Source organism: Piliocolobus tephrosceles, chromosome 8 (genome assembly GCF_002776525.5).
Source record: "Piliocolobus tephrosceles isolate RC106 chromosome 8, ASM277652v3, whole genome shotgun sequence".
Classification (NCBI taxonomy): domain Eukaryota; kingdom Metazoa; phylum Chordata; class Mammalia; order Primates; family Cercopithecidae; genus Piliocolobus; species Piliocolobus tephrosceles.
Window position 1 is genome coordinate 14,048,223 of NC_045441.1, and position 24,944 is coordinate 14,073,166.

The window sequence follows — 24,944 nt, forward strand, 5'->3', positions numbered from 1 at the left end:
ATAGATAGATAGATAGATAGATAGATAGATAGATAGATAGATAGATAAGATAGATAGATAGATAGAATGAGACCCTGCCGATAGTTTTCTATCAGAAATTTTTTCCTAGATTTGAACATGTTTTTCTAAAGTAGCGTTCAACACATCAGCATTTTACAACGTCATTAATTGTTACTATGATTATGTTTTTCTGAAATAGTATCGTTTACAAAAGCACTTTTGTCTTTCTAAGCACATAAATAGGTCCTAAAATGAATTTGTCTGATGTTGGTGACCTCGGTACCATTTTCTCCAGTTGATTGGCATGGTCAGCCCAGTCAATAATTTCAGGTCACTGTTGGCCTTAGAGGAAGAGCCCAAAGGCAGCACGCAAGGGTGCTGGTGTCCAGTCGCCTTCTAGGAGCATTTTCACCTTCTCTTGATTAATACAGAAGTGTCTACAGAAGTGACCCAGTGCGAGCCCGGGCAATGTTGTATATTAGGCCAAATTTACATTTCTTACCTTTATGAGAAGCACTCTTGTAGGCTAGTGGAGTTACACACACAGTCTGATCTCAGCTGTGCTGTCCAGAGATACAACACGGTCCAATCAAATAACATTCTCTGAGCCCATTTCTTCAGCTGTAAAACAAGAATAACAATTGTACCCATCTAAAAAGATAGCTTATTTTACTCACGTGATCTTTTTTTTTCCTATGATACTGTCATTAACACAATAATTATTTTCTTTACCATCCCACATTTGTTTTTAAATAAGAATTTCTTAAAAGGATGTTTTCAGTATTTTATAGGTGATGTTTGAGCAGCAATATTAATAGCATGTTACCTGACACTTTGAGGGACTAGAGATGACAGTGGCAGCTGATTTGACCCAGATGTCTCTAATCCTAACGTGAGGTGTATTGAAGGGTCACAGCAGAGTGAGTTGCTGGTGTGTATCCACAAGGAAATGAGTACGAAACTCTCACGACAGCGTGTGTGCTGTGCGCTGTGCTTGAATAGCTGACTACTCCTTTATACGCAGCCTCTGTGCTGACTGAATCAACAGTATCCCTTTCATAATAATGCAGCCCTAGTTCTTTAAGCCCATACATTTTGCACTTGTTAAAAGTATTTGAACACGCCGGGCACAGTGGCTCACACCTGTAATCCCAGAACTCTGGGAGGCTGAGGTGGGTGGATCACTTGAGGCCAGGAGTTTGAGACCAGCCTGGTCAACATGGCACAACCCCATCTCTACCAAAAAATACAAACATTAGCCAGGCGTGGTGGCGGGTGCCTGTAATCCCAGCTGCTCTGGAGGCCAAGGCATGAGAATCGCTTGAGCCCAGGAGGTGGAGGTTGCAGCGAGTCACGATCGCACCTCTAAACTCCAGCCTGGGCAACAGAACAATTCTCTGTCTCCCAAAAAAAAAAAAAAAAAAACTATTTGAACATAGTTACCCAGTTTCCCTTGCTTATGCATGCTTAAATTTTGTATAAGCTTAAATATCTTTTCCATCTAAGCTTTATTTTATCCCCTTTTACGTATTTGTATAACTTTAGGTGGCTGTCTTCATTAAAAGTTTTTTCTTGAAAGTCTTAAAACAATATAGGTCTTGGCAATGTGAAAGTTATTTGAGAAGGGGAGATTTATAATGACAATTCAAATGAAGCAAACTAAAAACTAATGAAGAAAGACAGAGGAAAAAGCAATGTTCCCTTGAACACATTCCAAACAAATACAGTTTCAAATGTGACTAGGAAAAAGCCTGCTAAAGCTCACAATACAGAAATAATTACTGATACTCAAAATAGCTTTCAAGTCCCGCTCACCTTTTCAATGCTGGGAATTGACCAGGAGGTGACTGTAACTCTAAGACGGTTCTTCCAGTGATGACCATTTTCTTTTTCAAGATGATGATTATTCTCCACCTTCTAAGAGACCAAAGACCAATGAACTACCACAGCCGCCAGTCCCAGAACCCGCCAATGCTGGGAAGCGGAAAGTGAGGGAGTTCAACTTTGGTAAGTTCTCAGCGAAATACGTGACCTTTTCCTTCATCTTCTGGACTCTCAGTGTGACTGATAAATGTTGCAACATGCTCTGCAGCGGGAAATGCTTTAGCCTGTATTACTGCATTATAATCTCATCTTTGGAAAGCCAGGAGCATTTTGAAAGTTACATTACAGACATTGTTTAAACATAGTTTGGATTTACCAAAGCATAGGACATTGTCTTGTCTGATGATAATTAGTTGGCTCAAGATTAGTGCTAAAGACTTAGTAATTTATTTCTCTTAGCTTTAAAACCTTTATTTCAGAACTGTTTCACCTCTTGGTTTTCTGTTTTTGCACCGTGTCCCTGCGGCTGCTAATCTGTGAGCTCCCAATGGATGATGTATCCTAGCAAGCGACTGAATGAGATATTAGTGGCAAATGATGTTGATGATTCATATTTTGAATAAATGGAACATTGAACTTGTATACATTTTGAAAATAGTACTTTAATATTCCACTGTGTCATAGTCACAATGATTGGATATGAATTGAATTTTTGTACTTTTTAAATATGTTTTTCTTCTTTATTTTTAATTTTTATTATTAGTTTTTTGAGATAGAGTCTCGCTGTGTCACCTAGACTGAAGTGCAGTGGCACGATCTTGGCTCACAGCAACCTCCACCTCTCGGATTAAGTGATTCTTCTGCCTCAGCCTCCTGAGTAGCTGGAACTACAGGCGCCCACCACCACGCCCAGCTAATTGTTGTGTTTTTAGTAGAGATGGGGTTTCACTATATTGGCCAGGCTAGAATCAAACTCCTGACCTCCAGTGATCCACCTGCCTCAGCCTCCCAAAGTGCTGAGATTACAGGCATGAGCCACTGCGCTTGGCCTGTTCTTTAGCATTCTAAGTTGCAGCTATATATCCGTAAAGTCTTACTTCCACACAATTAAGACATGTTTTAGGAAGTTTGTTAAAAGACCCCTGGAGACTTCTTTATCGTGGGCTCCCTTTTGCCATGGTTAATTCACTTGATCTTTTCTGCCCTCCTGCTTTTCAGAAATTGAAAGGCTAAAAAGAGGTGCTAAATGTTAAAACTTCTCTTCTAGTCTCCCATGAGACTATTAAAAGTAATGGCAAAAGCCGCAGTTACTTTTGCACCAACCTCATAATTCTAAGAACCACCAGAAAAAAAGGGAAAGGGCTTTGGAAAGCAGTAAAATGATATGGACAGTTGGGATGTAAAAATGTAGAAAATATGTCATCGTATGTTCGGTCAGCCCAAGACCCTAGTGCTGCCCCGATGGTAGGGACTTCTTAATGGGAATTAACTTTTGCTCAATTTTCAGAGAAATGGAATGCTCGCATCACTGATCTACGTAAACAAGTTGAAGAATTGTTTGAAAGGAAATATGGTATGTCTAAACAGGAAAATTCCTGTAATGCTTTGTTCATGAGCATTTACACAATGGCGTTACTGTTCACCATGGGGGTGATGTGGACAAGCCCAGCCCAGGGCTGCCAGTGAACCGTGCCACACTTACTTACACGTCTCTCATTGTAAGGTCCTTAGTAGTGTCTGTCTAAATATTAGAAACAGTCTTTGTTTCTAGATTACAGTAAAGCTAAGGAAAAGTTGTATTTCTGTAGTTATCAGCTAACATTTCTTTTAAATTTTCAGCTTGGATATTTGGGAATGGATTTACGTATTACAAAGCTCTGGATCTTGGGGATTTCATTAAAAATTATTTTTTTAATTGATAGTTTCTCTTAATCTACTTTGTTAAATCCAATATTTGCTGAGATCCCCCTATTGTCTCTTCTTTTATCTTTTTTTTGAGACAGAGTCTCTGCAGTGCAGTGGTGCGATCTCGGCTCACTGCAACCTCCACCTCCTGGTTTCAAGCAATTCTCCTGCCTCAGTCACGCAAGTAGCTGGGACTACAGGTGCCTGCCATCATGCCCTGCTAATTTTTATATTTTTAGTAGTGACAGGGTTTCACTGTGTTGGTCAGGCTACTCTCAAACTCCTGACCTCAAGTGATCCTCCCGCCTCGGCCTGCCAAAGTGCTGGCATTACAGGCATGAGCCACCATCCTGGCCACTGCTTTTATGTTGATGTATAACTGAGTTGATGCTAGATTTCAATTCCTTCTTTGTCCTTTTACTATTCTATCCTACAGCCACCTTTATGTAATGATGAAAGAAATTCGCAATTTGTTATCATTTGTATTTTTTTATAAAATATTTAAAATGATTTAAAAATAAAAGTCATTTTATTTTTATCATATTTATTATCAATTGTATTATCTGTTATTATCATTTTTATTTGGATGACAACTTTGCCATTAACTAGCAAGCTGTAAAATTGTATGATATGCAGTTTTAACTGAGTTGCTATAAGTGAAAATTTAAATGCAATAAGCCATATTGATGGTATTTGTGTTAATAAACTTAAAATGAACATTTTTTCTTCATCATGAGTAATATGACCTACCCCTCAATGAAAATCTAGAATTAGAGTAAATTTGCTAATGAATTCAACAAATTTTCCATATTTTTAGCGATTTACTTCAGATTCTCTTAGTGTTTCTCCCAGTTTTTAATAGCTTACACCTTTTTTGCCCTTTTTTTTTGTTTTTTGTTTTTGAGATGGAGTTTCCCTCTTGTTGCCTAGTCTGGAGTGGCGCGATCTCGGCTCACTGCAACCTCTGCCTCCCAGGTTCAAGCAATTCTCCTGTCTGAGCCTCCTGAGTAGTTGAGATTACAGGTGTCCGCCACCATGCCTAGCTGATTTTTGTATTTTTAGTAGTGACGGAGTTTCACCATGTTGGCCAGGCTAGTCTCAAACTCCTGACCTCTGGTGATTTACCCACCTCGGCCTCCCAAAGTGCTGGGATTACAGGCGTGAACCACTGCGCCCAGCCCCGTGTTCTTTATCGGTTCATTCTGAAGCAAAAACCTCATAGCATGTGCTACCTGGAAGCACTGTAACCCAGTGGTAAGATCATAGGCTCTGGGGGGGGCTCGGGCGCAGTGCTTCACACCTGTAATCCCAGCACTTTGGGAGGCCGAGATGGGCGGATCACGAGGTCAGGAGATTGAGACCATCCTGGCTAACATGGTGAAACCTCATCTCTACTAAAGATAGGAAAAATTAGCCGCCTGTAGTCCCGGCTACTTGGGAGGCTGAGGCGGGAGAATGGCGGGAACCCTGGAGGGCAGAGCTTGCAGTGGGCCGAGATCGCACCACTACAAATGTACTATATCAGTTTCATAAATGTCAGTGATTTTCATGAAATCAAACAGGTTATGTTGTGGGGCTTTTGTTGTGATGGTGATTTATTAGGTTATTTTGTATACAAGACAATAAATAATGTTCACCTGTTGTGAAATTATAAAAACATCTTCACATTTTATAATTTCAAAGCAATATTAATGGAAATTGCCTTAGGGAGTGATATTTTCATTATGACATAAATATGATATTCAAGTTTAGTGTACAACAGAGGATATTGACTAACTCAGTGCTAATGTGTAATATGGTACACTTGAAGTTTCAGTACAAATATTAATGTTTAGCAAATAGACTTTTACACACAATTATGGGAAAAAAAATGGAGCTTTTCTGATGGGAGTCCACATGCTATGTTTGATTTTAATACTCCCCACACTCTTGACTGTTTATAGCTGTTGTATTATTTTACTGTTGGGTAAATAAATATTAGCAGAGATGTTGTAGTTTAGGAGAATCTTCCGCTTCTGTTAATTATTTATTTATTTATTTTTATTTATTATTTGAGACGGAGTCTTGCTCTGTCACCCAGGCTGGAGTCCAATGGCGTGATAGCTCACTGCAACATCTGCCTCCCAGGTTCAAATGATTCTCCTGCCTCAGCTTCCCGAGTAGCTGGGATTACAGGTGCCCACCATCATGCCCGACTAATTTTCATATTTTTTGTAGAGACAGGGTTTCACCATGTTGGCCAGGCTGGTCTTGAACTCCTGACCTCAGGTGATTGACCTACCTCGGCCTCCCAAAGTGCTGGGATGACACACATGAGCCACTGTGACCAGCCTGCCTCTATTATTTAACAGAAATTATTTTTATAAGTCCAATAAGGTTACACTGATGTTTATGTTTTTAAAATACTGCTTCTTCCATTTAGTACTATATGTATTAAATGATATTACCTGGTATGTTTTTCTGGCTTTGTAATGTGGTTCAGATTTCTGTAGAAAGTCTGGCTGTATTTACATTGCCTTAAAGTAATGGGATATTTCACTGCCGGCTTTGATAAACAGAATATTAGAATTTTTGTGTTCTTTCTATTACCCTCATAGTGTTTTCTTCTGATTCAATCACAATAACAAGTAAAGATCAAATTATAAAAGTTAAAGAGCGCCGGGCGTGGTGGCTCAAGCCTGTAATCCCAGCACTTTGGGAGGCCGAGACGGGCGGATCACAAGGTCAGGAGATCGAGACCATCCTGGCTAACACGGTGAAACCCCGTCTCTACTAAAAAAACACAAAAAACTAGCCGGGCGAGGTGGTGGGCGCCTGTACTCCCAGCTACTCGGGAGGCTGAGGCAGGAGAATGGCGTAAACCTGGGAGGCGGAGTTTGCAGTAAGCTGAGATCTGTCCACTGCACTCCAGCCTGGGCGACAGAGCGAGACTCCGTCTCAAAAAAAAAAAAAAGTTAAAGAGCAATACAGATTCAATGATTTATTATTCTTTTCTACAAATCGTGTTTAAATGGTATCTCCTTCTCTTTTTGTCCTTATAGCTCAAGCCATAAAAGCCAAAGGTCCGGTGACGATCCCATACCCTCTTTTCCAGTCTCATGTTGAAGACCTTTATGTAGAAGGACTTCCTGAAGGAATTCCCTTTAGAAGGCCATCTACTTATGGAATTCCTCGCCTTGAGAGGATATTACTTGCAAAGGAAAGAATTCGTTTTGTGATTAAGAAGTAAGACTCTTGTCTCTCTTCTGAGTAATATGTCTTTTTTATTGTTGACAAATATTCATTCACCACTAGGGTTCTATGTGATGAAGTTTAAGTTATTTTGTGTATTTTTATCTTCCCCTTTTTAGCTTATGTGGGTCCAATATTGCATCAGTCATCCAGGGTTGGCATTTGAAGCATGAACAGTGCCCGCACTGGACTGGCATGCAACTGACATTTTCTTTCACAATTTTCTGCTACTTTTGCTAAAGAACATAGAATCCATGCCTTTTTTTTAGGACTGAGATTTTTTTTTTTTTTTTTTTTTTTCCAAGATGGAGTCTCACACTGGAACCCAGGCTTGAGTACAGTGTCGTGATCTCGGCTCACTGCAACCTTTGCTTCCCAGGTTCAAGCGATTCTCATGCCTCAGACTCCCTAGTAGCTGAGATTACAGGCGTGTGCCACCACGCCTGGCTAATTTTTGTATTTTTAGTAGAGATGGTGTTTCACCATGTTGGCGAGGCTGGTCTTGAACTCCTGACCTCAGATAATCTGCCCACCTCGCCCTCATAGACCTAAGATTTTTAAAGCATGTGTGGGAATATATGATTGTTTGTATAGATGTGTGGAGGGAGATGGTCTTGAATGCAATGTGACATTAAAGGATCCCATTTAAGATTTTTGTAATATGCTTCAAAGAGCTGTGGGTTGCAAAGTTACCTCTTTACTTGTGAGGATACCTGCTCCATGAAGCATCTTATTAGACAATTTGCAATTATTATTTTGCTTTTTACTCTGTAGAAACCGCAAATTAATCTTTAGTTGTAGGCTGGGTGTGGTGGCTCACAACTGTAATCCCAGCACTTTGGGAGGCCAGGGCGGGTAGATCACCTGAGGTCAGGAGTTCGAGACCAGCCAGGCCAACAATGGCAAAACCTCGTCTCCACTAAAAATACAAAAACCGGCCGGGCATGGTGGCAGGCGCCTGGAGTCCCAGTTACTTGGGAGGCTGATGCAGGAGGATTGTTTGAACCCGGGAGGTGGAGGTTGCAGTGAGCCGAGACCACACCATTGCACTCCAGTCTGGGAACAAGAGCAAAACACCGTCTCAGGGAAAAAAAAAAAAAAAAAAAGATGTAGTTGTGCTCAAGCATCCAGATTATCTTTTCTTTTTGAAACCAGCCTTGCTGACTAAATGTTAAATATGTACTAGTGGTTATTAGTTTGCTGAATATTGCCTAGTGAATATTGAGTATTTATTCTCACCTTTCAGACATGAGCTTCTGAATTCAACACGTGAAGATTTACAGCTTGATAAACCAGCTTCAGGAGGTCGGTCTTCAATCTCGAGGCAGATCAGAAGATTATGTGCAATAATTATTTCACGCTTGACATTGATTTCTTCTTTATGTTACCTTCCATATGAAATAATACGTCTCTAACTATTAATTATGTGCCATTACAGGAGAATTCATGTTGTTAAAATTCTGTCTAATAATTTCTAGAAGAATAAATGCATCTTCTTTTTATTAACCCATCGTAAATACATGTAAATATTGCATTTATGAGTAGACAGAAGTAAAAGAAGAATATGTGTTCTACTTTTGATGCAAGATTTATCTGGCATAATGCATTGAACAGTTTATTATTGAAGTCTACACGAGTCAATGGAACAAGCATTCATTGAATGTCCGTGATGTATAGGACATAAGAAGTTTTCCTTTTAGAGCATGGAGCCATTTATATCATCTCTTGATTGTTAGATGTATTTGGTTTTGTTTTGTTTTTTTGAGACAGAGTCTTGCTCTGTCGCCCAGGCTGGGGTGCAGTGGTGCAATCTCAGCTCACTGCAACCCGTCTCCTAGGTTCAAGCGATTCTCCTGCCTCAGCTTCCTGAGTAGCTGGGATTATAGGTGCCCGCCACCACACCCAGCTAATTTTTGTATTTTTAGTAGAGACAGGGTTTCACCATGTTGGCCAGGCTGATCTCGAACTCCTGACCTCAGGTGATCTGCCCGCCTCGGCCTCCCAGGATTACAGGCATGAGCCACCGTGCCCAGCCTGTTAGATGTGTTTTAAAAGAAATAGAAATAGAATTGATTTTCTTGCTTGCTTTTGCTCTGGAGTGGAGTGGAGTGGGGACAAAACAGAATGGAATCACACTGTTGATATTTAGTAAGATGGAAGGATTGCAGCAAGACCATATCCCTAATCTTTCTGTAGCAAGTGTTACCTGCTAGCTGTTCCTGAATACACTGAGTTTTGCTTTTTCCTAGCTTTAATGGATGTTCGTTCTTCCTCTTTTGTACAGTGTCAGCATTGTTTTAGGAATAAATACATTCTAGAATCTTAAGAATAATTTTATTATCATGTTGTCTTTTTTTTTTTTTTTTAAGATAGAGTCTCACTCTGTTGCCCAGGCTGGAGTACAGTGGTGCAATCTCAGCTCACTGTAACCTCTGCCTTCTGGGTTTAAGTGATTCTCCTGCCTCAGCCTCCCAAGTAGCTGGGATTACAGGTGCCTGCTGTCATGCCTGGCTAATTTTTGTATTTTTAGTAGAGATGGAGTTTCACCATGTTGGCCAGGCTGGTCTCAAACTCCTGACCTCAAGTGACCCGCCTGCCTCAGCTTCCCAAAGTGTTGGGATTACATGCATGAGCCATCGTGCCTGGCCACAAATCTTAGAAATAATTTTAGTCACAGGAAAAGGAAAAGTTATACCTCTTATTTTATAATAATAATGTTTAATATTCAAAGTTAGTAAACCCATTAAATTGAGAAAACTTGTATTACTGTTATTTTGACAGTAAAGGAAGAATGGTATGCCAGAATCACTAAATTAAGAAAGATGGTGGATCAACTTTTCTGCAAAAAATTTGGTAAGTCTGTTTTTTTAAATTATCACTTCAACTAAAATGTATTACTGAGTTATGTTTTTTAAAATGTTGTTTTATTTTAGGAAAGTAAATACAGTGAATAGGACTCAGCTCTAGTTTTCTTTGTTTTTGTTTGTTTGTTTGTTTGTTTTTGAGAGGGAGTCTCACTGTGTTGCCCAGGCTGGAGTGCAATGGTGCTATCTCGGCTCACTGCAGCCTCCTCCTGGGTTCAAGTAATTCTCCTGCTTCAGCTTCCCAAGTAGCTAGGATTACAGGTGCCCGCCACTACGCCTGGCTAACTTTTGTGTTTTTAGTAGAGATGGGGTTTCACCATGTTGACCAGGCTGGTCTCGAACTCCTGATCTCAGGTGATCCACCCGCCTCAGCCTCCCAAAGTGCTGGGATCACAGGCGTGAGCCACTACACCCGGCCCCCATTCCATGAATTATTTGTGGAAAGTTATTTCCTTTAAAATGGCATGCTCATGAGGTCGAAGGGGTAAAGAACATTGATCTGGTTGCCATGCAGATGAAACTGTAGTCTGAAATGTGCCAGTTTGCCGCAGCCGATGGAGGAGGATAATTACGGTCCTGAACAGTTAGTAGCAAAAGGCTGCTTCCAGGTAGTATGTAGGTTGTGTCCTTTATTGTCCATGATGATTTTCTTTCTCTCTTTTCTTCCTAAGGATATTGAAAAACAAAGTTTAATCTTTTAAAGATCTCAGAGCTATTAAGATTGTCTTAGGACCAGGACACTTAAATCTGCCAAAATCTGGCTGTTGATGATCTGTCATCTCTACTTGTCTTTGCTGTATTAAGTGTATTCAATAGTTAATAAATATGTTTCTAGAAAGAGTTTTTTTCAATGAAAACAAAACTGACCTGTGCCTTTCTTTGGATTGTACTAAAATCTCATTTCCATACAAATGTAGTCTCCTGAATTGCTTTGATTTTTGTCCAGCGGAAGCCTTGGGGAGCACTGAAGCCAAGGCTGTACCGTACCAAAAATTTGAGGCACACCCGAATGATCTGTATGTGGAAGGACTGCCAGAAAACATTCCTTTCAGAAGTCCCTCATGGTATGGAATCCCAAGGCTGGAAAAAATCATTCAAGTGGGCAATCGAATTAAATTTGTTATTAAAAGGTAAGATGATAATCTGCAGAAATAGTTTCGGTGTCTTCCCTGAGAAGAGGTTAATTTGATGAAGAAGGGCCTTTTGTTTACCTTATCATGACTTCTTTATATTGACAATGAAGGCATTAATATTTAGATTCACTTAGTGAACCAATATTTATTAGTATAAGCATCAGATGTGCAAAATTGGGTCTAACAAGAACACTGTCATTGGGGCCTTCATACAAAGAAAAATGCACTGAAGGCTGGGCGCAGCGGCTCACGCCTGTAATCCCAGCACTTTGGGAGGCCGAGGCGGGTGGATCACTTGAGGTTAGGAGATTGAAACCATCCTGGCTAACACAGTGAAACCCCTTCTCTACTAAAAATACAAAAAAAATTAGCCAAGCATGGCAGCGGGTGCCTGTAGCCCCAGCTACTCGGGAAGCTGAAGCAGGAGAATGGCGTGAACCCGGGAGGCGGAGGTTGCAGTGAGCCGAGATCGTGCCACTGCACTCCAGCCTGAGGGACAGAGTGAGATTCCGTCTCAAAAAAAAAAAAAAAAGCCTAGCCTGGCCAACATCATGAAGCCCCATCTCTAGTAAAAATACAGAAATTAGCTGGACGCAGTGGCGGGAGCCTGTAGTCCCAGCTACTCGGGAGGCTGAGGTTGGAGAATCGCCTGAACCTCGGAGGCAGAGGTTGCGGTGAGCCGAGAGTGTGCTACTGTACTCCAGCCTGGGCAACAGAGCGAGACTCCATCTCAAAAAAAGAAAAATGGAATGAAGTGTTATTGAGCATCTTTAGGGGAGAAGGCAAGGATGGCACACCCAGCTCTGTCACTTGTGCATCCGGAAGGACAGAAGGTGTTTCAAGTGAGGGAAATCATATGAGTAGGGGCAGGAGGTGGCGAATATGCCCACGTAGCCACATAACTCCCCCATTGTGTGTGGAGTGAGGAGTGCCACGTGGGCGTGATGGGGTTGCGTGGATCGGCTTGGGTGGGCAAGTAGAGGAAGTCCTCAGATCCTACGAAAGCAGAGGCAGTCACGAAATGGTCTTGAAGCAGATCCCTCTGAAAATAATTTGGATCTGCCCGTTAGAAAGGTAATTCTGGCTTGATTTTGAAGGGCAACACAGTGGGTAGTTTGGGGGCGGGAGTAGGAACAGAAGGCCTCTCTCCACTCATTGAAGGGATGTGGAAGGGTAAACCTTGCTTACTGATTGGGGTCGCGCCTCTGTGTTTGTTGGGACTCAGTTATAAGGGATAGGAAATATTTAAGATGCTATAGCAAGCTGCTTCTGGCTGTGCTAGACAGTTGATCTAAGATACAGAAACAGAATTGAGCTGGTGTGGGGGAAAAGTGACTGTCACCTGTTTATCTTAAATATAAGATGACTTTGAAGGTCTCACCCGAATATCCGAAAATTGCCATTTTCAAAATAAACTCAAGTCACAGAAATGATTTTTTCTCACTGTAAAACAAAGGCAGAATGCACCACATTTAAAACTAATTGGCAATGCACAGCTGTGTGAGAAAGGCCTGTGAGTTTCCTCTAAATGCTTTATTACTAATATCAACTCTGTTTTTACAGACCAGAACTTCTGACTCACAGTACCACTGAAGTTACTCAGCCAAGAACGAATACACCAGGTAAACTAATTGTGAAATCCTTTTTTAAAAACACACATCAGCCGGGCGCAGTGGCTCATGCCTGTAATCCCAGCACTTCAGGAGGCTGAGGTAGGTGGATCAGGAGGTCAGGAGATTGAGACCATCCTGGCTAACACAGTGAAACCCCATGTCTACTTAACATACAAAAAAATTAGCCAGACATGGTGGTGGTCGCCTGTAGTCCCAGCTACTCAGGAGGCTGAGGCAAGAGAATGGCGTGAACCTGGGAGGCAAAGCTTGCAGTGAGCCAAGATCGTGCCACTGTACTCCAGCCTGGGCAACAGAGCGAGACTCTCTCAGAAAAAAAAAAAAGCACAGATCAATACTTTTTAAGCTTTTAAAAGTTAGTCTTTTAAAATTATGGAAGTCTTCCTTCCCCCGCCTCCCCAAAAAATCGTTTGCAGAAGCTCAATCCAGGCACTCCTTGATTTATCAGTGTGAACACCTGCAGTGCGCAGATAACTCAAGCTTTGACCATAGACCACTGCTGTCCACGAGAAAGACGGTGTGGCCCACAAATGCAAGCCACGCATGTAATCGTCCATCTTCTAGTTCAGCCTGTAATCATTATAAAGAAATACACGAGGAAGTATTTCACGGTCTTTATTTCATGTTCTTTATTTAACAGTTGGCACGTCTTTCATACTCACAGCATATTTCAGTTCCAAGTAGCCACATTTCAGACACTTCAACTGCCCGGGGATAGTAGCTACTATATACATTTAGACCTTAATGTTTATTCATATGTATCCTGTTCCTAAAATGGCAAAGACTGTAACTCTGACCTGCACACAAATATCACAACCTAATAGGAAAGATCTAAGAAGTCTCTGTTCAATGAATGATGTTATTTTCTTTATTAGAGCTCTAAGTGTGCCTTTATTTCTTTTTTTTTTTTTTGAGATGGAGTCTCACTCTGTTGCCCAGGCTGGAGTGCAGTGGTGTGATCTCAGCTCACTGGGGCCTCCACCTCCTGGGTTCAAGCAATTCTGCTTCATCCTCCCAAGTAGCTGGGACTACAGTCGCAAGCCACCACACCCGGCTAATTTTTGTATCTTTAGTAGAGACGGGGTTTCACCGTGTTGGCCCGGCTGGTCTCGAACTCCTGACCTCAGGTGATCCACCTGCCCTGGCCTCCCAAAGTGTTGGGATTACAGGCGTGAGCCACTGCACCTGGCCTCTGTCATTTTGTTTGCCATTGTGTAATGTCAGAGTAATTGACCACAATATGTAGATCATCAACCACCTTAGGAACTTCTGTTGTCAAGAACCAATAAATGGCCATACCCTGGAGTGTGAAGGTTTCTGTTGTCAGGAAATAAGTGTTTGGAATCAAGTATGAAATTTTTGTGTGTATCAGGTGTTTACAGATTTCTGCAGTTAAACATGCTCATGAATACTAAGGCGAACAAATGTTTCAAGTTGGGTTCATGGCTGTGCCCTACAATACGGCTCCTTGAGCTCTCACAGTACCTCGTGGCCATTAGTGAAGGTCAGTCAGTGTGCCAAATAGATGTTGTGTGGATTATAGCATGGAAAGTGGCTGAGAAATTCTGTAGTAGGGTAACAAAATTATCTTGGTCCAGGAGTCCTGCCGTGGAGAAGATAAAAGTCAATGCTCAACTCATAGGTTCACCTCAGCATGCTTTTGATTTGGTCAAGGAATCAAAGTATTGGTGAAGAATTGAAGATTGGAAGTGACACATTTTTTGCTCAGGGAAGTAATGGAGAAAGAAAAATTTTCCTGGAGGTAGATCTTCAGTTTGGATTAATCTGAACGTGATGAAACCTGTAGAAACCTTCCTTTCTCAAGACAAGCAAATTCAAGGTTGTGAGGAGTGCAGTCACCGCTTTTGTTAGGGGTGGTTTTGACAGTGACTGCAAAAACTGAGAATCTGAAGCCTGTATTATCTAAAGAACATGCAAGCACCATAGGAGTCACTGCAAGGATTGGGTACTGGAGCAGTGCCGGACCGCCATTGTCACCAGAGTGCAGCAGCCCTCACCAGAAGGAGAATCTCCACTCTCACCATCACTAATAGCACTTGCCTTTGTCCCATTCATAAAAAATCTTGGAAGGAGTTTAAAGGTGCTTGGTGGTTCCTCATTCCAACACCTTACTTGGCCTGCCTGTGTGCAACATGCATTGTGAATCTTTGGACAGGACAATTCAAGTCACAGACCACATGACAAAAGAATTTTGTGGCCATCAGAATTGTCTGCTTAACCCCACCATAGGTGCACATTGTCCTCAGCCTGGTGAAAGGGAGATGTCACACACGAGAAGGCAGTGGAGCCAGGCACGTGATGGAGTGGGAGGTGGCACCTGGCTCTGTGAGGAGGCCATGAAGTCCTGCATGGGAGGAGCAAGGTGGGGAGTGGGGAGCACAGCAGAAGAGGAGGCTGAGCAGGTAATAGAGGCGCTCGACCTTTGCAGAGGAAGAGTCCGAGGTCTTTATTGGTGGTATTCAAATGTGGTTCATACCAGAGGTATTTTCTGTGGCTGAATGGACTACTCTGAAATCCACAGGGAAAAAACAACTCACATTCAACTCTTGAGATGCTAAGTTTTCTTTTAAAGTAAAGGAAATGCTACAAGATTTTCTGAAACCACCAACCTTTAGCAATAACGTCAGACCTTCTCCAACATTTTCCACTGTGTTTGTCAGCAATCAGAGATGACCTCCACACCGAGGCGAACCCTCCACCCCCCGACCCCTTTCCTCTTTCTCTCTTTCCCTCCTTTCGTCATCCAGGAACACTCCAGTCAAACTGCAGTGTCTCCAAGTTGACCTCCGTCCTCATCCACACCTGAACATTCTGTCCACATCAGCGATATTCTACATGTCTTTATAATAGCTTTTATTTTTTTTAAATTTTTCATGTTTAAAAGGTAATGGTTGTCTTCTGGGTAGGAAAACACACCCCACTGTCACTGGGTGATGCTGAGTGACATCTCCTAGGTCTTTTACCATTGCTTTCTTTTTTTTTTTTTTAAAGTGATTTTTCCTTTTATGTCCGTTGTTTTAAGCCATTTGTGAAAAATCAGTGATTTCTGGGGTGGGGACAGAAGGAAGGTGGTGGTAAAAGTCAATGGTGCTGTGGCCCAGTTGGCTGGAGGAGGTTTGGGGCAGGGCGGCCTTCACTGGGGCAGCTGGAGGAGCACGGACGGCCCCGCGGGCAGGTGGGTGAGTTCTGAGAGCTGGAGGGCCGGTATGCAGTGTCCTCCATGGTTCCAGCTTGTGGCCTTGATCAGGCTGTCACCTGCAGTGGCCACTGAGCTGGTGATGAACTCCACTGCCCTGGGGTTGCCCTTGGCAGAGATGATGGCCGCCGCCCTCTGCTGCTCAGCCTTCGCCACCACGGATCTGGCCCTTTCCTTCCTGCTGAGCCACCTCTTTGGTTCCACTGCTTCTACCAACTCCTTCCTGAAGGTCAGGTCCAAGGTCATAGCATCCAGGAGGAGCCTGAAGGTTGCTGCTTGCTCCAAAGTCTGAAGGTCAGATCCAAGGTCATAGCATCCAGGAGGAGCCCAAAGGTTGCTGCTTGCTCCGAAGTTAATTGCTCACCTGTCTGGAGCCCAGCTCTCCCTGCGTGATCAGTTCTCCAGCGTCAGCCCAAGCCACCCCCAGCTTGAGGAGCTCTGCGGTGATGGACGGCAGCACACTCTTCATTGGCTTCTCCGATAATTGGAAGATGGGAGAACCTGGCCAGCAACAGGCGGGAAGAGGACGCCCAGTGTGATGGTGACAATCTTTGCTCACGGTGATGACTGGCGCCTTATGTGGTCAAGAGCAGCAGTCAAAGATAATTGGCTTCTTTTCCCATGGGATGAGAAAGTGAGTTCCTTCCTCTATCACAGTGTCCTGAATGCCATGGAACTGGTCGAAGATGACAGACAGCTCTCTGTCCAGCACCACATCGTAGAAGGCAGAGTTCCTCACGCCTCCTGCAGCAGCAGCTGCTAAGGCCAGGCCAGACTTGGCAGCTGTGTTTCCGTCTGCTGGACCCACTCAGGCCTCCGTCCACTCTGGCTCCACGTGAATTCCATCTCTTTATCATTGATTTCTGATGAGAAAAGTCACTTTGATTAGTGAAGTGTTGCTTTATGTGGATTTTTAGGCACACATCTGTTAGATAAAACAAGGATTGCCTGTAGAGATAGCAAATAAAAGCAAAGTTCCTCGTGTTGAAACTGGTGTGGGAGCCCTTGAACCTTACGCAGCTGGCCTCCCTGCCCTGACCAAGTTTGCTGAGGGACTTCTCCAAGGAGCAATGTGTGAGAAGCACTGATTTTGAGCACTCTTTCATGTGGACACATTTCACTTTATTTGCAATGTCAACTTAAATTTAAATTCTGCCTTTCTAGGCCGGGCACGGTGGCTCATGCCTGTAATCCCAGCACTTTGGGAGGCGGAGGTGGGCGGATCACTTGAGGTCAGGCGTTCAAGACCAGCTTGGCCAACATGATGAAACCCCATCTCTACTAAAAATACAAAAATTAGCCTGGTGTGGTGACAGGCACCTGTAATCCCAGCTACTCGGGAGGCTGAGGCAGGAGAATCGCTTGAACCCAGGAGGCAGAGGTTGCAGCAAGCTGAGATCACACCACCACACTCCAGCCTGAGCATCATAGTGAGACTCTGTCTCTAAATAAATAAATAAATTCTGTCTTTCTGCAGTTTTTCTGATATTTGGCAAGTACCGGAAATTATTCTTTTCCTTAAGACCTCAAATTTTGGCTTTTAACAAAACTGAATTAAGAGAATCACTGCAAACAAGGGTACGTTCTAGCGAAATCCATTCTGATTTGCCATAGCACTGATAAATAACACAGTTAATTGGGTTTCTTTTTGTTTTCCAGTCAAAGAAGATTGGAATGTCAGAATTACCAAGCTACGGAAGCAAGTGGAAGAGATTTTTAATTTGAAATTTGGTAAGTAAAAGCCAATATTTATGTCTTTTTTTTTTTTTTTTTTTTTTTTTTGAGACGAAGTCTCGCTCTGTCGCCCAGGCTGAAGTGCAGTGGCGCGATCTTCGGCTCACTGCAAGCTCCGCCTCCCGGGTTTACGCCATTCTCCTGCCTCAGCCTCCCGAGTAGCTGGGACTACAGGCGCCTGCCATCTCGCCCGGCTAGTTTTTTATCTTTTTTAATAGAGATGGGGTTTCACCGTGTAGGCCAGGATGGTCTCGATCTCCTGGCCTTGTGATCCACCCGTCTCGGCCTCCCAAAGTGCTGGGATTACAGGCTTGAGCCACCGCGCCCAGCCCCAATATTTATGTCTTTAATAACATATCAACGAAGGGCCATGTCTGAATAGAGGTATGGAAGTTCAGGACCAACTGGGTGTGGTGGCTCACGCCTGTAATCCCAGCACTTGGGAGGCCGAGGTGGGCAGATCAGGAGGTCAGGAGATCGAGACCATCCTGGCTAACACAGTGAAACCCCGTCTCTACTAAAAAAATACAAGAACATTAGCCGGGCGTGGTGGCGAGCGCCTGTAGTCCCAGCTACTCGGGAGGCTGAGGCAGGAGAATGGCGTGAACCAGGGAGGCTGAACTTGAACAGTGAGCCGAGATCGCACTGCTGCACTCCAGCCTGAGTGACAGAGCAAGATTCTGTCTCAAAAAAAAAAAAAAAAGTTCAGGACCTAAAGAAGGAAGGTCCCAGAAACTGGGTTTCTGTTTCTTTCTACCACTGCACTTGCTACTGAAACCAAGCAGATGACTTCATTTCTCTTGGATTCCGCTTTCTCACGTGTCAGAATGGGAGAGGAAGGGAGGCGTTGGGATAAGTCTCAGTTCCACTGTTTGTACTTCTCATCTGGCTAACACCCATGTGGCAAATAGGTTTCATCATTTGTTTCAGCTTAGATTTGTTGACAGCGATTTCCTGGAGTGCTGTCTTGAGAACGATTCTGAGGGGGCTCAGCAAGAGTGTTTCAGTTGATTGGGTGTGTCTGTCATGGAGAAGGAAGTAAGGAGTGGGCAGTGCTAACAATATTCCTGGGGCACTCCTATCCTTTATCTCAATACCTGGGGTTGACGTTTCCTGTCCCAGATCAGAGGTCCTGACTACCCTGCCTCTGACCACTCGAACTGAGGCTTAGCTGCATCGTAGACGCCACCCGTTTGTGAACAGACACCCTGCTTCTCGATGATAACGCAAAGACCAGCAGGGGCCACTGCTGTGTGGAATGGCCTTCGGTCATTTCTGCCCAGAGCACAGAGGTCATTTTCACTAATAACGTAACTCTCCTGTTGATTGAAAGTGTTAAAATGTTCCTCCTAAAAGCACTTATTTTTTAGGCTCGTTCTTCAGATTTGCCCCATATCCTAAGCAAAATGCCTTCAATATGAAGTGGATATTGCTTGATTGTAGGGAGCGTGTCCATGCTGTACTCGAGAATGTAGATGCAAAGAAAAGAATGTCTGTGTCAAATGTTATCCTCCGCAACTTACGTTCTCTTGCGCTTTCAGCTCAAGCTCTTGGACTCACCGAGGCAGTGAAAGTACCGTATCCCGTGTTTGAATCAAACCCGGAGTTCTTGTATGTGGAAGGCTTGCCAGAGGGGATTCCCTTCCGAAGCCCTACCTGGTTTGGAATTCCACGACTTGAAAGGATCGTCCGCGGGAGTAATAAAATCAAGTTCGTTGTTAAAAAGTAAGTTCTCTTTGCCACTGTAGTCATTTCTGGAATTAAAACAATAAAATGACACTTCTGTTACAATGTTTTTCAAGCCGGAGGTGACAGGCGTGGCTGTCAAGTCCTTGATGGCAAAGCCTGGCTGTGAGCTGCAGTCCTGGTACTGTCCATCGCCTCTGCAGTCCCCCAACCCATACTCAATCATCTTCATCAGTGCAAGGAAAATGGTGACGACGGCTCCGCGGCGTCACTGCAAGGCCCCGTGGTGACTCGCAGTATGCCTGAATGGAAGTTTAATTTGCTGGCTTTTATCTGCTCTGTTATTCCTGGTCAATCTTGAGAGCAACTAAATATCAATGATTGAGTTTTTTTCTTTTTTTTTTTTTTCTTTTGAGACGGAGTCTTGCTCTATCGCCCAGGCTGGAGTGCCCTGGGGCAATCTCGGCTCACTCAAGCTCCGCCTCCTGGGTTCAAGCAACTCCGTACCTCAGCCTCCCAAGGACCTGGGATTACAGACTTGCGCTGCCACGCCTGGCTAATTTTTGTATTTTTAGAATAGACAGAACTTCACTGTGTTGGCTAGACTGGTCTGGAATTCCTGACCTCAGGTAATCCACCCGCCTCAGCCTCCCAAAATGCTGGCATTACAGGCATGAGCCACCATGCCCGGCCTAATGATTGATTTTCTTATCTACATTTCTGCAGAATTTTAATGGCTGAAGAAAGTACACTAGTTTTTTTTCTTTTTTCTTTTTTTTTTTTTTTTTTTCATGAAAAAAGTCATTCATTTGCTCTTCATAAAATGGCTTAGTAGTCACGGGAAGGAAAAGTCAGGGTCTTTTGTCCACAACGCTAGGAATTACTGTTGTGTTACAGGATGATTCTGTGAACGCCTTTAGAAAAAAACAACCCTGGTCACATCACGACCGTTTTACTGGCTGTGACACCACCACTGTACTGGCTTCTGTAACATTTCTTGGTTTTCTTTCTAGACCTGAACTAGTTATTTCCTACTTGCCTCCTGGGATGGCTAGTAAAATAAACACTAAAGGTAAGAGGCAACGTGTACTCCGTATCCTATTTGTGCGCATTAAGACACCCTTTATCCGCATCCCTTAGATCATATGGAATCGGCCGGTATCTTTGTGGGGCTCGTAGTTGTTTACTTTGCTTTTTAAGGTATTCTGTTTTGTTTTATTTTTATTTATTTATTTATTTATTTATTTATTTATTTATTTATTTATTTATTTTGAGACAGAATCTCGCTCTGTTGCTCAGGCTGGAGTGCAGTGGCGCAATCTTGGCTCACTGCAACCTCCGCCTTCCGGATTCAAGCCATTCTCCTGCCTCAGCCTCCTGAGTAGCTGGGATTACAGGCACGTGCCACCACGCCTGGCTAATTTTTGTATTTTTAGTAGACACGGGGTTTCACCATGTTGGTCAGACTGGTCTCAAACTCCTGACCTCATGATCCACCCGCCTCGGCCTCCCAAAGTGCTGGGATTACAGGCATGAGCCACTGCTCCCAGTCTAAGGTATTTTATTTAATGGACTTACTTTTCTTTTTTAAAAAACAAAAAACATTCCATTGGAAATGTCACATTTGCAATCCTAGTTCATTCATGTTTTCACAGCTTTGTTGAGCCCCCTGTGGAGGATTACACTACAAGTTTAATTCTACAGGTTTCTTTGAAAAGAGCCAAACTGTATGAATTTTAATACTCTGCTCTTATAAAGCATCTCCTTCTGTATTTTTTTCCCTACAATATACAAAAGGAAATCTGTTTATTTTACAGCTTTGCAGTCCCCCAAAAGACCACGAAGTCCTGGGAGTAATTCAAAGGTTCCCGAAATTGAGGTCACTGTGGAAGGTAAGGGCCAGTCCTCGGTATGTTTCTGTTCATTCTCTAGTTTACTGATTGTGTCAGTTCACTAGCTATGTGCTTATACGGATGACGTTAGCCAAACTAGCTTTACCTGTGAACAGCTGCCTGTGATAAAGCTACATTTCTGAATGTTTCTCATTGAAAATTTTTAAACCATTAATAGAAAAAAGATAACATGGATCACATCATACACTGCTTCCAAGAAAAGCCCTAAAATGCTTTTCCTTTATCATAACAAATAAGGGTGCAGAATCATGTGGAATGTTTTATCTTATTTTTTCCTCTTCATTTTTTTTCTATTCTTTTAAGGAAAGAAAGTTTTGGGGTGGTTTAAACAGCAGTGCTTTGAATGAAAGTATTTTCTTTTTCTTTTATGTTTTTTGGAGATGGAGTCTCGCTCTCTTGCCCAGGGTGGAGTGCAGTGGCACAATCTTGGGTCACCGCAGCCTCCACCTCCTGGTTTCAAGTGGTTCTCCTGCCCCAGCCTCCCAAGTAGCTGGGATTACAGGTGTCCACCACCAAGTCCAGATATTTTTATATCTTTAGTAGAGATGTGGTTTCACCATGTTGGCTAGGCTAGTCACGAACCCCTGACCTCAAGTGAGCCACCACGCCCAACTGGTTCTCATCTTTTCAGGCTCACAGTGTTAAAATACTGCATACAACACTAAAGACAATCTCCAACCAACAGTCAAGTATGGATGTTTCTTCCATCTCTTCATAAATGCAGAAGGAAATCACTGCATTAGGATCACTCTCTATATCCCAGGTGTCAAGTTTTTAAATAAGAGTTTGCAGTAGTGGTGTTGAGTGGCGCAGAAGTCCCCATTTAGTCATCTGGTATCCTTTCAGAGAGCCTGCTTTCTCCTGTGACAGCCAACAGGCATCCTTGGGCAACTTACACCCAATTAATTATTTCTGTTTAAAAATGCCAAGAATTAAAAATATATTGAACCCTTTACTTTCCTCCTTCTGGAAAAGATCAGAGGAAGATCTGTCTTACATACATGATCAGCCTTTCCTGAAGGGCAGATCCAGGTTCATGGGGCCTGGAAGGCTTTAAGAATATAAAATTAGGACCGAGCGCAGTGGCTCTCACGCCTGTAATCCCAGCACTTTGGGAGGCCGAGGCAGACGGATCACCTGAGGTTGGGAGATCAAGACCAGCCTGACCAACATGGAGAAACCGCATCTCTACTAAAAATACAAAATTATCTGGGCGTGGTGGCACATGCCTGTAATCCCAGCTACTCAGGAGGCTGAGGCAAGAGAATTGCTTGAAAACAGGAGGCAGAGATTGTGGTGAGCCGAGATTGCGCCATTGCACTCCAGCCTGGGCAACAAGAGTGAAACTTTGTCTCAAAAAAAAAAGAAAGGAAAAGAAAAATGGGTTTCTGTGGAAATAGAAAAATGGTTTCTGTGAAACTTGCAGGATGACAAGAATACCCATTTCAATTTGAACCTAGGTTTGTTTTCTGGCACAGGCTGGACTTGAAGATGGTAACCTAGAGACACTTACGTCATTGAATGTGTGTTGATTATCATTATTTTTACTCTCCTTTAGGCCCTAATAACAACAATCCTCAAACCTCAGCTGTTCGAACCCCTACCCAGACTAATGGTTCTAACGTTCCCTTCAAGCCACGAGGGAGAGAGTTTTCCTTTGGTAAATATGCGTTTTATTTTTCTTTCTTTCATTGTTTTAAATAGAATAAGTTAATCATGTTTCCTTTTGCCAGGTGAATTGTTCTTATTGGTGAGTCAGTATATATCAGAGGTTAAAGGAATAGCCCATAGAGCCAGGCTGCCTGAGTTCAGATCTGAGTTCAAATCCGATGCCACTTAGGCAGGCGAATGCACCCTGCCTCATTTTCCCTTTGTGCAAAATGGTAATAACATTACTTTCTTTCTCTGAGGTTATCATGAGGATTATAAATACTGTCATTTAAAGTACTTAGAACCATACCTCGCATGTAGTAGACACTGTAAGTTATGAGGGCATTTTGGGGGTTTTCATTATTTTTTCTTTATTTCAGCATTTGTTCACTTACTTGTAGTCAACATAAAAGCAATGTACTAAAACAGTTTGCTTATATATCAGGACTGGAGTAGTTGTCAAGTCATATCCTGGTAAAAGATTATGCGTTTTTCATTTCTTCTTAAAGATGCACAAATAAGGCTGGGCGCGGTGGCTGACGCCTGTAATCCCAGCACTTTGGGAGGCCGAGGCGGGTGGATCACCTGAGGTTGGGAGTTTGATACCAGCCTGACCAACATGGAGAAACCCCGTGTCTACTAAAAATACAAAATTAGCCGGGCGTGGTGGTGCATGCCTGTAATCCCAGCTACTCGGGAGGCTGAGACAGGAGAACTGCTTGAACCTGGGAGGTGGAGGTTGCGGTGAGCAGAGATGGCGCCACTGCACTCCAGCCTGGGTAACGAAAGCGAAACTCCATCTCAAAAAAACAAAACAAAACAAACAAAAAGATGCACAAATAAGATGAAACATTCCCGTCTGTGAGCGTGTATTTATAAGTACCGTGATAAGTATTGCAATTTAAGTATCTTATGTTTTATATACAGAGGCCTGGAATGCCAAGATCACGGACCTAAAACAGAAAGTTGAAAATCTCTTCAATGAGAAGTGCGGTAAGTCTATTTTGAAACATTCTTACTGCAGCGCAGGGTGCCTTCATGGGAGTAGAAGGGAGCAGAGGGGGATACTGAGCGTTGGAGTGTCCCTGTCATTGGCAACGCGTGGGTTTTTCGGGCTTGAGTGGCGTCATTTCACCCATGTTCTGTTCTGTGTACGGCTATTTTGCAGGGGAAGCTCTTGGCCTTAAACAAGCCGTGAAGGTGCCGTTCGCATTATTTGAGTCTTTCCCGGAAGACTTTTACGTGGAAGGCTTACCTGAGGGCGTGCCATTCCGAAGACCATCGACTTTTGGCATTCCAAGGCTGGAGAAGATACTCAGAAACAAAGCCAAAATTAAATTCATCATTAAAAAGTAAGGAAATTGGATGAAGTGGGATTAGCATGAGTTGATTGTATTTGACACTGGGAGATGGGTATGTGGGCTCATGTTTGTGGCAGGGCTGAATGAGCTCTGGAGTCAGAAAAACTCCTTTTTATGCTGCACTCTTATGTTTAAAACTTTCCGGCCAGGTGCGATGGCTCACACCTGTAATCCCAGCATTTTGGGAGGCCAAAGTGGGTAGATTACCTGAGGTCAGAAGTTCAAGACCAACCTGGCCAACATGATGAAACCCGTCTCTACTAAAAATACAAAAATCAGCTGGGCGTGGTGGCACGTGCCTGTAATCCCAGCTATTTGGGAGACTGAGGCAGGAGAATCACTCGAACCCGGCAGGCTGAGCTTGCAATGAACCAAGATTGTGCCATTGCATTCCAGCCTCGGCAGCAAGAGCAAAACTCCATCTCAAAAACAAAAAAAAAAGAAAAGAAAAATTTTCCCTATGCTGCTAGTAGAAGGGAAGGAGGACTCCAGCATACCAAAGAGATCAAAAAAAAAAAAAAAAGAAATTTTCCTTATGCTGCTACTAGAAGGGAAGGAGGACTCCTCCATACTAGAGAGATAATGACTTTTGGTTGCTGAATGTTGTTACTGCTTGATGCTGAGGAATCTCAGCAGCTGTTCAGTTTTCTAAAGTACTTTTATTTCTCCAAATTAATACAATATTTTTAATTTCTCCTGTTTGCTCGAACATCTGTGGATTAGGCTAACATAATTGAAATAGATAGGAATGGGCCAGGTGCGGCCATAAATCCCAGCACTGTGGGAGGCCAAGGC

General features: G+C 43.1%; 1 protein-coding gene and 1 long non-coding RNA gene across 3 annotated transcripts in view; one reads left to right on the forward strand and one right to left on the reverse strand.

Annotated features, from left to right (window-relative positions):
* The window catches only part of LOC111547040, a 43,912-nt gene extending 41,883 nt beyond the window's left edge, over positions 1-2,029 (reverse strand). The window contains exons 1-2 of the long non-coding RNA XR_002733009.1: positions 1,816-2,029; positions 503-621 (exon numbers count right to left, since the gene is read on the reverse strand). This is a non-coding gene — a long non-coding RNA (uncharacterized LOC111547040). The remainder of the gene's footprint in view (positions 1-502; positions 622-1,815) is intronic.
* Positions 1-24,944, forward strand: part of GTF2I (general transcription factor IIi) — a 108,029-nt gene that overhangs the window by 71,260 nt on the left and 11,825 nt on the right. For both annotated transcript variants that reach the window (XM_023218669.2, XM_023218667.3), the window contains 14 exons: positions 1,897-2,007; positions 3,332-3,397; positions 6,771-6,954; positions 8,207-8,265; positions 9,742-9,813; positions 10,771-10,954; positions 12,521-12,579; positions 17,465-17,536; positions 19,081-19,264; positions 20,239-20,297; positions 21,043-21,117; positions 22,697-22,798; positions 23,716-23,781; positions 23,957-24,140. In XM_023218669.2, coding sequence (XP_023074437.1) covers positions 1,897-2,007; positions 3,332-3,397; positions 6,771-6,954; positions 8,207-8,265; positions 9,742-9,813; positions 10,771-10,954; positions 12,521-12,579; positions 17,465-17,536; positions 19,081-19,264; positions 20,239-20,297; positions 21,043-21,117; positions 22,697-22,798; positions 23,716-23,781; positions 23,957-24,140 — 1,477 coding nt within the window. The remainder of the gene's footprint in view (positions 1-1,896; positions 2,008-3,331; positions 3,398-6,770; positions 6,955-8,206; positions 8,266-9,741; positions 9,814-10,770; positions 10,955-12,520; positions 12,580-17,464; positions 17,537-19,080; positions 19,265-20,238; positions 20,298-21,042; positions 21,118-22,696; positions 22,799-23,715; positions 23,782-23,956; positions 24,141-24,944) is intronic.